The following is a 12,527-nucleotide window of genomic DNA, read 5'->3' as shown; positions in this document are numbered from 1 at the left end:
GGACAAGAGATGAAGGCTAGAGAGATTGACCTCAACATCAAGGTAGCTTTTAGTGTGCGACATCAAGAAGTCCTAGCAAAACTGAAATAAAGGGGATCAGGAGGGTTAACTCTCCACTGGTAGACTCCTACGTAGCATAAAAAGATGGTTCTGGTAGGCCAATCATCTTAATCAGAGGGCAAAATTGCAGATGTTTGGAAGTGTGCTCAACCAACCACTGGGTCACAAGAAATAGAAGCAGCCCCTCAAACCTCCCTCAGCATTAAACACAATCATGGCCAACCCTCTGACTGAACTCCTTTGCAGCCTGTAGCCACCCCCATACCCATAACCCCCCCAATACCCTTAAACTCCCAGACCAAACAAATATTTCCACCTCCAGTTTCCTCCCACAGGCCAAAGATATGCAGGTTAGATGGATTGGCTATGCTAAATTTAAAATTGTCCCTCAAGTGTCCAAAGGTTAGGTGAGGTTACGGGGATAGGGTGGGGAATGCCTAAGTAGGGTGCTCTTTCGGTAGGTCAGTGCAGACTTGATGGGCCGAAAGGCCTCCTTCTACACTGTAGGGATCTATGATTCTAATATATTAATTGAAGTATCTACAGAGCTTGAGGGTACATAATTCTGCAGACTCACAATCCTGAGTGACACAACCTCTCTGTCTAACAATAATAATCTCGGTCGTAAGCAAGACTGTGGGAGCAACTCGCCTCCTGATCCCCAAACCTTGTCCACCGCAAGGCACAAAACAGGAATGCAATGGATAATTTCCCAGAATTGAACCCAGGTCTCTGGCACTGTGCCGCCCAACAGCACTGTCGGTGTATCTACTTCACCAACCACAGCAGCTCACCACTACCTTGAAAAGGGACAATAAATACCGACTTTGCAAGCAAGACCACATCCCATAAACTACAGCACTAGTGCTCCCCACATTGTGTGGAAGAAACCGTTACTCATCCATTACTCCCAGCGGCACAGTGGTTAATACTACTGCCTTACAACATCAGAGATCCAGGTTAGATTCCAACCTCAGGTGAGTGTCTGTGTGGAGTTTGCACATTCTTCCCATGTCTGTGTGGGTTTCCTCCGGGTGCTCCGGTTTCCAAAAGATGTGTAGGTTAGGTGGGTTGGCTCTGCTAAATTATCCCTAGGTGGTGTTACAGGGATAGGGTGGGGAATTGGGCCTAGGTAGGGTGGGCGCAGACTCGATCGGCCTTCTTCTGCACTGTAGGGATTCCATAATTACTGGATGTTGGATAAGTAGTCAGATAATTTAGCACCAGCAGTCGAGAGACATTATGCAGTGGTAGAGCTGGGTGCTGTCAGTCATGCAAACTACATTTTCAAATGATATTAGAGGCAGCATGCAGGAGATAAACAGGAGATGATCAGGGATGGACTCTTTAAGGACCGAGACAGCAATATGGGAGTGGGAAAAGAAGCCATTGGCTGAAGTCAATAGATAAAAATGAAACAGATGAGCACTTCCGCCCAGCTGGATCATAGTGGACAGGTCAAAGGTGGCAGACCCAGACAAGTCAAAGAGGAATACCTTTAATCAGTTAGAAATGACACCTTAAAAACGGGTTTAAGTACAGAAATCCATAGTCCGAGAGGTGCACACCAGATCTGGAAGGCAACAGGGGCAAGGAGATGTTGCTGATGTGATAGTAATTTATATAGTCACAAATGAAACATTTGGTTGCAATCCTTCCAGCTCTAAAAAGCAACTTGGATGTTTTATATGTACTACATAACGTTACAAGATATTGTTGCTTGTGCTGCAACACATGGACTCAAAGGCTTGCAGAAATTACTCTTCGCTGAACTCAAAAACACTAATTCCTAGCATCCAATGGTAATTGGCATAAACCTATAATGACTGTTAAAAGGATGACAGAATAAACCACTAGCATTTTGCAAACCAAAGAGGCAAATATTGGATACAAATTGGTACTTAATCTAAGGAGACATTAATATTACCTTATGATTGCAATCCATAAGGAGGTAATATTTCATGCTGGTGCACAATATTTTACAACTACTTGATTAGTATACAAGTTTGTCATGCCCTTCTTTCTAGATTCTAAAGCATATACTATTTACATACCTGCTTATAGGTTTCATTTTCTTCCATCAGCTGCTGATTCCTTTCACATAGCTCGTTCATCTTCTTGATCTCTTCATCCTGTTATATTTGAAAAGTTTAAACAATTGGTTTCCTGCTCCTCTCCCAATCCATCCCACCCATTTTTGTATGTTGACGGTCATATTTTGAAGATACCGGTCATATTTTGAAGATAAAGTAGAATGTCGAGTACTTGGGTCTTAAATATATTGACCTCTCAAGATGTGAAGGAAAGGAATAATATGCTCAAATCTGGTTATCCAGACTAGGACAATTTTTTGTAATTTGGAAATACTTACTTGGAACTGAAGCCTCTCCAGAAGTTGGGCCTCTTGATCAGGAGCAGACTCCTTTTGTAGATTGGAATCTTGTTGCAACTGGCTAAGCAGGTAGAGAACCTGGGGAATATTCAGAAGTCAGTAAAATCACCAATGGGCAGTTTAAATTTAGTTAATTCATTTTGGTTATCTGATAACAATTAGGATTCTAGTTAGATTTATTTTCCTCGTTACGCTCTGGAATACTGTGAACAAGAACATTTCCAACAAAGAAATGTAGTAGTATTCAACTCTATTCCTGCACTTCCCTCTTCCAGCAAAAATTTCCAATGATAGGATTTACAAGATTATTTAAATCCAAGCAAATTGGGAATGTATTCCATTCAGTTGTATCCAATAGTGATAAAACAAATTGAATATATCTAGCTAAAATAAGGGGCAATTCGTTCAATTGCAATTAGGGGCTGGTTTAGCACACTGGGCTAAATCGCTGGCTTTTAAAAGCAGACCAAGGCAGGCCAGTAGCACGGTTCAATTCCCATACCAGCCTCCCCGAACAGGCGCCGGAATGTGGCGACTAGGGGCTTTTCACAGTAACTTCATTTGAAGCCTACTTGTGACAATAAGTGATTTTCATTTTCAATTACACTATAGGTTCAAAGGTTATATGGAGAGGAGGGGTAGAGGAGATGGGGTGATGGAGTTTAATTTCAGAATCAATGTCAACACATTGAAATGTTGCCAAGAACAGTAGGTCACTTAGCCCTTTGAGCCTTCTGTCATTCGATAAGATCATGGCTGCTCGGATTGCAACCCCTCATCCTTGTATACACGTAACAGATGAAGGGTGTTCCAAAGACTCAGCCCTTAAATTCTCATCGGTCTTAAATGAGTGACCCTTTATTTATTTAAAAGTGGTTGTGGATTCTCCCACAAGGAAACATCCTCCACATACCCACCCTGTCAAGATCCCTCAGGATCTTGTATGTTTCAATCAAATGACCAATTACTTTTCTAAACTCCAGTGAAGTCTAACCTGTACAACCTTTCCTCAAGACAACCTGTCCATTCAAGGTATTAGTTTAGTAAACCTTCCTTGAACTGATTGCAACACATTTACACCTTTCCTTAAGAGACCAATATTGTACTCAACGCTCCATATATGTGGTCTCACCAGTGCCTTGTACAATGGAAGCATAATCTCCCTACTTTTGTAATCAACACAAATGATAACATTCTAATAGCTTTCCTAATTACTTGCTGTACCTATAAACTAGCCTCGTGCTTCATTCACTAGGACACCAGAGTTCTACAATCTCACCATTTAGATAATATGCTTCTTCATTTGTCCTTCTAAAATGGACCAATTCACCTTACTTCCTACTTTATATTTCTTTGCCAGATCTTTTCCCACTCACATAATCCATGTCCTCTTCCAATTAAATCAGCAAATTTGGCAATCATCCCTTCAAAGTCATTTTATCTAAATTGTAAATCCTATCACAGATTCAGTGTGGCACACCACTCATTTAAATTTGTTCATGGGGATATGGGCGTTGCAGGCTGTGTCAGCATTTATTGCACTTCTCTAATTGCCCTTGAGGGGGCAGTTAAGAGTCACCCACATTTCTGTAGATCTGGAGTCACATGTAGGCCAGACCAGGCTAGCTAATTTCCGTTAGGGAAGGAAATCTGTGAACCAGATGGGTTTTTAATGACAATCGGCAATGGTTTCATGGCAATCATTTTCTTATTGAATTCAAATTTTACCATCTGCAGTGGTGGGATTTGAACCTGGGTCCCCAGAGCATTACACTGGCTCTCTGGTTAAGTAGTCCAGTGACAACACCACTACGCCACCACCTCCTCATTACATCCTTTCAATCAGAAAAAAACCCATTTATGCCAACTGTTTCCTGTTAGCTAGCAAATCTTGATGTTCCCCCTGCCAAGACTCGATGGGCCAAATGGCCTCCTTCTTCACTGCAGGGATTCAATGTCTGCAAGCTTTATTTTCTGCAATAACCTAGGATGTGGCACTCTATAAAATATTCACCAGTTCCCCTATATCCAGTGCATCAGACTCCTTCAAATGAACCCCAATATTTGGTTAAATGTGATTTATTTTCAAAACCATGTTGCCTTTGCCCAATTGCCTTGAATTTTGTTTAATGCCCTGATAACATCTCCAATAATAACGAACATTTCCTGTGACATGTTTGTTTCCCCACTTTCTCTCTCCTCCCTTTCTGAATAAAAGGAGTTGCATTTGCCAAATCTAGGGAATTTTGGAAAATTAAAACCAAGGCTTCAGCTAGCCACTTCTCTCAACACTCTAGGTGTAGGAGGGAGGGTTTCCGTTATCTGGACCACTGGGAGCTCTTCCGGGGCAGGTGCAACCTATATAAGAAGGATGGGTTGCAACTAAACTGGAGAGGCATAAATATCCTGGCCGCGAGGTTTGCTAGTGTCACACGGGAGGGTTTAAACTAGTATGGCGGGGTGGGTGGGCACGGGAGCAATAGGTCAGAACGTGAGAGCATTGAGGGAGAACTAGGGAATAGGGACAGTGTGGCTCTGAGGCAGAGCAGACAGGGAGAAGTTGCAGAACACAGCGGGTCTGGTGGCCTGAAGTGCATATGTTTTAATGCAAGAAACATTATGGGTAAGGCAGATGAACTTAGAGCTTGGATTAGTACTTGGAACTATGATGTTGTTGCCATTACAGAGACCTGGTTGAGGGAAGGGCAGAATTGGCAGCTAAACGTTCCAGGATTTAGATGTTTCAGGCGGGATAGAGGGGGATGTAAAAGGGGAGGCGGAGTTGCGCTACTTGTTCGGGAGAATATCACAGCTGTACTGCGAGAGGACACCTCAGAGGGCAGTGAGGCTATATGGGTAGAGATCAGGAATAAGAAGGGTGCAGTCACAATGTTGGGGGTATACTACAGGCCTCCCAACAGCCAGCGGGAGATAGAGGAGCAGATAGGTAGACAGATTTTGGAAAAGAGTAAAAACAACAGGGTTGTGGTGATGGGAAACTTCAACTTCCCCAATACTGACTGGGACTCACTTAGTGCCAGGGGCTTAGACGGGGCGGAGTTTGTAAGGAGCATCCAGGAGGGCTTCTTAAAACAATATGTAGACAGTCCAACTAGGGAAGGGACGGTACTGGACCTGGTATTGGGGAATGAGCCCGGCCAGGTGGTAGAAGTTTCAGTAGGGGACCATTTCGGGAACAGTGACCACAATTCAGTAAGTTTTAAAGTGCTGGTGGACAAGGATAAGAGTGGTCCTAGGGTGAATGTGCTAAATTGGGGGAAGGCTAATTATAACAATATTAGGTGGGAACTGAAGAACCTAGATTGGAGGAGATGTTGGAGGGTATATCAACATCTGACATGTGGGAGGCTTTCAAATGTCAATTGAAAGGAATTCAGGACCGGCATGTTCCTGTGCGGAACAAGGATAAATACAGCAAATTTCGGGAACCTTGGATAACGAGATATTGTAGGCCTCAAAAAAGAAAAAAGGAGGCATTTGTCAGGGCTAAAAGGCTGGGAACAGACAAAGCCTGTGTGGAATATAAGGAAAGTAGGAAGGAACTTAAGCAAGGAGTCAGGAGGGCTAGAAGGGGTCACGAAAAGTCATTGGCAAATAGGGTTAAGGAAAATCCCAAGGTTTTTTTACACGTACATAAAAAGCAAGAGGGTAGCCAGGGAAAGGGTTGGCCCACTGAAGGATAGGCAAGGGAATCGATGTGTGGAGCCAGAGGAAATGGGCGAGGTACTAAATGAATACTTTGCATCAGTATTCACCAAAGAGAAGGAATTGGTAGATGTTGAGTCTGGAGAAGGGGGTGTAGATAGCCTGGGTCACATTGAGATCCAAAAAGAAGGTGTGTTGGGCGTCTTAAAAAATATTAAGGTAGATAAGTCCCCAGGGCCTGATGGGATCTACCCCAGAATACTGAAGGAGGCTGGAGAGGAAATTGCTGAGGCCTTGACAGAAATCTTTGGATCCTCACTGTATTCAGGTGATGTCCAGGAGGACTGGAGAATAGCCAACGTTGTTCCTCCGTTTAAGAAGGGTAAGCAAGGATAATCCAGGGAACTACAGGCCAGTGAGCCTTACATCAGTGGTAGGGAAATTACTGGAGAGAATTCTTCGAGACAGGATCTACTCCCATTCGGAAGCAAATGGACGTATTAGTGAGAGGCAGCATGGTTGTGTGAAGGGGAGGTCGTGTCTCACTAACTTGATAGATATAAATAAATGATTTGAAGGAAAATGTAACTGGTCTGATTAGTAAGTTTGCAGATGACACAAAAGTTAGTGGAATTGCGGATAGCGATGAGGACTGTCAGAGGATACAGCAGGATTTAGATTGTCTGGAGACTTGGGCGGAGAGATGGCAGATGGAGTTTAATCCGGACAAATGTGAGGTAATGCATTTTGGAAGGTCTAATGCAGGTAGGGAATATACAGTGAATGGTAGAACCCTCAAGAGTATTGAAAGTCAGAGAGATCTAGGTGTACAGGTCATTGAAAGGGGCAACACAGGTGGAGAAGGTAGTCAAGCAGGCATACAGCATGCTTGCCTTCATTGGCCGGGGCATTGAGTATAAGAATTGGCAGGTCATGTTGCAGCTGTATAGAACCTTAGTTAGGCCACACTTGGGGTATAGTGTTCAATTCTGGTCGCCACACTACCAAAAGGATGTGGAGGCTTTAGGGGGTGAAGAGGAGATTTACCAGAATGTTGCCTGGTATGGAGGGCATTAGCTATGAGGAGCGGTTGAATAAACAGTTTGTTCTCACTGGAACGACGGAGGTTGAGGGGCAACCTAATAGAGGTCTACAAAATTATGAGGGGCATAGACAGAGTGGATAGTCAGAGGCTTTTCCCCAGGGTAGAGGGGTCAATTACTAGGGGGCATAGGTTTAAGGCGAGAGGGGCAAGGTTGAGAGTAGATGTACGAGGCACGGTTTTTTTTTTTTTTAAATAAACAGAGGGTAGTGGGTGCCTGGAACTCGCTACCGGAGGTGGTGGTGGAAGCAGGGACGATAGTGACATTTAAGGGGCATCTTGACAAATACATGAATAGGATGAGAGTCGAGGGATACGGACCCAGGAAGTGTAGAAGATTGTAGTTTAGTCGGGCAGCATGGTCGGCACGGGCTTGGAGGGCCGAAGGGCCTGTTCCTGTGCTGTACATTTCTTTGTTCTTTGAAGTCCATCTGGAACTCAATGTAGCTCTCATTGAAGTTAACTGTGAAAAGGACCATTCAAAAGTTCTCTGCAGGAGAGAGAGCGCTTGCAAGAAATTTATTTTAATTTAATCTTGGGACATGAGCATCACTGGCAAGACAAGCATTTGTTGCCCATCCTCAATTGCCCTCAGGGTGTTATGGTACATGTGGTGTAGCTACACCCACCATGCCAATCAGCCCAAGCCCAAATATTGTCCGTATGTTGCAAGACCTGGACAAAGATTGCTTCTTAATAGTCATGCACTCATGTGATCTTTTCTATCCACCCAGATTTAGGACATCGCCTTGGTTGAGGTCGCTAGAAACCAATCTCTGTCCCAGCACATCACCTCATGCATTAATTAGGGCAGCTTCCTCAGTCTAACTATTATCTCCATCACCAGATCAGAAGTGGGGCTGACAATTGCTGTGATTCTCCATGTACAATTTCTCAAAACAGTTAAAAACTGAAAGATTTGGACTTCATGCAAGCTTGTACGGTTATGTTGCAAGTAATGTTTGCACTGTGCAAATGACAGGGAATAATTGCCAACTCTAGCAAGAGAAAGTTTAATCAGCTCCCCGATATTCAATGGCATATTTCCTCAATATCAACACCCTGGGAGTAATTGGTAAGAAATACTGCGGCTACTGCATATCATACTTGAATTCTTATATAGCATGATGTGCACCTCCTAACCTCCCCAAAGCCTCTCCAACTCTTACAAGGCCCAAATCAGGAGTGTAATGGAACACTCTGCCTGGGTGGGTGCAGTTGCTTTAACACTTGACACCCACCCTGGATGGGGTTGCATATCAGTCCTCACCCACCAAGAACACATTCTCTCAACAGCAGTCTGATGCACCATAATAATGGTGCCAAGCTTCACCGGCAGCACCTCCCAAATCTGCAACCTCCGCAGCATGGAAGGATAGGGCAGGAAGTGCATGGGAACATCAGCACCCAAGATCAGCTCCAAGACACAGAAATGGACACATGCTGCTGTTCTTTCATCATTGCCAAGTTGAAATCCAAGATCATTCTACCTAAATGGTATTGAGAGAACATCTTCACCCCATTGACTGCAGTGGGTCACAGGACAATAAAATGCCAGCTTGGTGAGAAACACCTAAAGTTAAAGATCAATGGGAAACAAATGGATCAACTCACAGGGGTTGGTCTGTACCTCTTGAATTAGTCATTGGGTGTTTGACCAGAGCAGCATAGAACCACAGAGGTTACAGTGCAGAAAGGGGCCAGTCAGCCCCAGTGCAAGCCAAAATGAGAAAAAACAAACTAGCCACTCATTTTATCCCACTTTCCAGCACCTGGGTCTGTAGCCTTGCAGGTATTAGCAGACTGGAACTGTACACAAGTTCCAGCTGTGACCTAGCCAGCATTTTATACATCTCCATTGTCCTATCTCTGATTTTGCATTCAATTCCTCGCCCAATAAAGGAAAGCATTCCATATGCTTTCTTGACCACCTTGTCCACCAGTCTTCCTCAACCTCTCAATATCTTCCTGTTTCGTGAGTATTTGCTTGCTCTATTTGCCCTCCCCAAATGCATTACATCGCACTTTTTCAGATTGAATTCCACTGGTCATGTCTCTGCCCACTCAACCACACCATTCTGGAGGCGACAACTATCCTCTTCACCATCAACTATATACCACCCACATGGCAAACATACCACCCACGTTCAAGTCTAAATCATTAAAATATAAAACAACCAACAAGGGCCGAAAACTGAGCCCTGTGGAACACCACTGGAAATGTTGTTCCATTTGCGAAAACATCCATCGACCATTACCCTTAGTGTTAAGTCTTCTGACTCACAATTTCATAGAAGAAATGCAGTATTCAACACCTCTTAACAGCACACCAAGTCAATGCACAAATAGTACATCACCAGGCTAAATTTGACAAAGCTCTGATGAACAAACTACACACCCAGTCCAACTGTCAGAATAACATGCGGTTATGCTGTTCACCTTATCCTGATGCCTCTGTTCTTGATCTAGCAGCTGTTGCTGATGGCCAGTCTCCATTTCAGCTATTCGTGTTTGCTCTTCAATTAACGTCTTCTGTAACTCTGCATTATCAGTTTTTGCATGATTGAAATCACTCTCCAGTTTACTGTGCGATACTTTACACGTCACCAGCTTACAAAAAGAAAACATATATATTAGTTTCCCCAGTTAACAACAAGCAATCACTACTTCAATGTTGCACTATTTGGTACTAATCCTTTGTACCCATTTGGTTATTCTTAGACATAGCACTTGGGAATTAACTGGTTTACAAGTGTTACCAAGATGGACCTTGCAAAGTCAGAACACAAGAAAAATCAGAATATCCAGCCCACCTCAACCACTATAGGTTAGGAATTTAGAAATGCCTAATTTTGGGTGTGTGCACAGAGGAACGTAGATGCCTATGCCTAATAGCAAGTCAAGGCATCTCAGATATTGACACTGGAGCTTCATGAATATCAAACGCACATGATACAAAGCCAGCTGTTAAAGAAATGAACAGCTCAAAAGGGGAGAACTAAAGTCAGGAGAGACCACGAGTGGCAGTGATCAGGGGGTGGATGTGTGGATCCTTTAAATATATAAATCAAGAGGAGCATTTGTGCTCCTGTCAACTCACTCAGGGCAAAATAATCCAATAATCCATCAGTAGAAACAGCAAACAGATGTTGGGCCCCTCATCTGCTTAAGCAAGCGAGTACCATTTCAGGCAGAGCACTTACATTTTTTCCATTTTCCCAACATAGCAGACACTGCACTTCTAGTCAGAACTGTGCTTGCACTGGTTTGCTGCAACAGTGGGAGTTGCATGATCAGCTTTATTAGTTTCTCACCTCTCCCATTAGCCATTTTAATCCACATTTAGCCTCTACAATAGTAGCAATTGTTTCCCATCGATGCTTCAACCTTTCCTCATTGTCTGCATCCATCAACTTCTGTTGAAGGTCAGCAATTTGAGCACTCCTAGAACAACAAGAACACCCAAGTGAATACAGCAGAGTTGGCCTGTACAGTTACTCAAGCCAATCAAACAGCATAAAATTCCCTTTTTCTTAGCATTCATGCGTTAAGAAATCCGGAGTCAGGGCACAGCTTAAGCACTTTGGTGCAATGCTGATGGTCGGTGCATGGGCCTTGCTGGCTGTGCCAGCATCTGCTGCCCATCCCTAATTACCCTTTAATAGAGTAGTTTGCTAGGCCATTTAAAAGGGCATCAAGAGTCAACTACTTTGCTGTGGATATGGTATCACATGACCAGTTAAGGCTGGCAGATTTCCTCCCAAAAAAGGACACCGGATGTTTTTTTTTTTTTTTTAAAAACAATCAACAGTGGTTGTGTGTTCATCATTTAGATTTTTCCAGATTTCTATTGCATTCCGGTTTCAACATCTGCTGTGGTGGAGTTAGAATCCAGGTACCTTGGGTGTCTGGATTGCTAGTTCAGCGACAATACCACAAAGCCATTGGTTACAATTCTTAGATTTAAACTTAAAAAGGGACTTTTTGGTGGATTCATTACACTGCATCAAGTGCTCCAGCAAACCCACCCGTCATTTCAAAGAACAAGCAATAGTTTAGATATCCAAATGCCCAATGGTGGATCAAGATACATCCACGAAAAATAGTTTGACTGAAGACAAGCTGGGAAATTACTTTTTGCTGGATAAGGCTTAAGATATGGGTATAGATTCGCACAAAAAAAAATGCACCACTTGGTGAAATTCCCAATTTCAGATTTGTAAACGACATTGCCAAAAAGAATTGCCCAAAGACATGAAAGTAGCAGGCCATTCCCACCCTATCAGAGGAACAGTGAGGACTCTGCTGACAATAACATAGGATTTCCAAATAATAGCCATCATATATTAAATAAGGAAAAATAAATACAAGACTCAACTAGTATTTCATAGAATTTACAGTGCAGAAGGAGGCCATTTGGCCCATCGAGTCTGCACCGGCTCTTGGAACGAGCACCCTACCCAAGGTCAACACCTCCACCCTATCCCCGTAACCCAGTAACCCCACCCAACACGAAGGGCAATTAGAATTAAGCAAAAAAATCCTTCAAAAGGGTTAAGTAACTAATTCTCTCTCCTCCATCCCCTCTTTACAAGAACAAGCCACAAGTTCAAGATAATTAACAGAAGCCCATATAATTTGGTCACAAACCTTTATTGAATACTCTTGTAGAATTCATGAAAATATTGAATCTATAAACATGCCATGAAATGCACATCGGTACTGTGGATTTCATAGTCAAAACAACGTCACATGCAGTTCCCAATACAAACCCGCTACTCATTCCGCACCAAGTACCTGAGATCTATTTCTGTCTGCACGCCTTCAATCTGCTTGTTTAAAGATGGATCCTGCTCGGTGGTTTTCATTAGCTCAGTCAATGTAAATGTTCGACGCTGCAAGAAAAAAAAAAAAAAGGAAAACCATGCAGAAAACTGAAGAAAGGCAGTTATATAAAGTCACAATTTTAGCCAGGGCCATCAAAAAATGGTCCAGAGCAGTGAAAAAAACAATACACTGCAGGCTCTTAAACACATCAGTTATATCCACTTTTTCGATATATTATCAATGCATTGGAATAGGATATTTGATAATTCAGACATTATCCAATTGAACATTTTGTAAGCAGAGAAAGATTTACCACAATTACAATCCAGATTACCAAATAAACTTTGGGCAGGATTGTTTTCTTGCAGAAAGGAGGGTAGTTTGGATTTTAACAATTAGAAATGTTACAAAAAGCTTGGTCATCTCATCCCTTTGCAGCCCTAAGGTTCTTCATCACACCCTTCAGATTTCTGACTATGT

The 12,527-nt window shown here is 42.9% G+C and overlaps 1 protein-coding gene across 1 annotated transcript in view; it reads right to left on the bottom strand.

Annotated features, from left to right (window-relative positions):
• Nucleotides 1–12,527, bottom strand: part of kif4 (kinesin family member 4) — a 103,467-nt gene that overhangs the window by 27,803 nt on the left and 63,137 nt on the right. The window contains exons 22-26 of the mRNA XM_072505515.1: nucleotides 12,018–12,115; nucleotides 10,535–10,664; nucleotides 9,660–9,830; nucleotides 2,432–2,530; nucleotides 2,115–2,192 (exon numbers count right to left, since the gene is read on the bottom strand). Coding sequence (XP_072361616.1) covers nucleotides 2,115–2,192; nucleotides 2,432–2,530; nucleotides 9,660–9,830; nucleotides 10,535–10,664; nucleotides 12,018–12,115 — 576 coding nt within the window. The remainder of the gene's footprint in view (nucleotides 1–2,114; nucleotides 2,193–2,431; nucleotides 2,531–9,659; nucleotides 9,831–10,534; nucleotides 10,665–12,017; nucleotides 12,116–12,527) is intronic.

This window comes from Scyliorhinus torazame, chromosome 5 (assembly GCF_047496885.1).
Source record: "Scyliorhinus torazame isolate Kashiwa2021f chromosome 5, sScyTor2.1, whole genome shotgun sequence".
Taxonomy (NCBI): Eukaryota; Metazoa; Chordata; class Chondrichthyes; order Carcharhiniformes; family Scyliorhinidae; genus Scyliorhinus; species Scyliorhinus torazame.
Note: the sequence above shows the minus strand (reverse complement) of the source record. Positions and strands in the feature narration are given on the sequence as shown.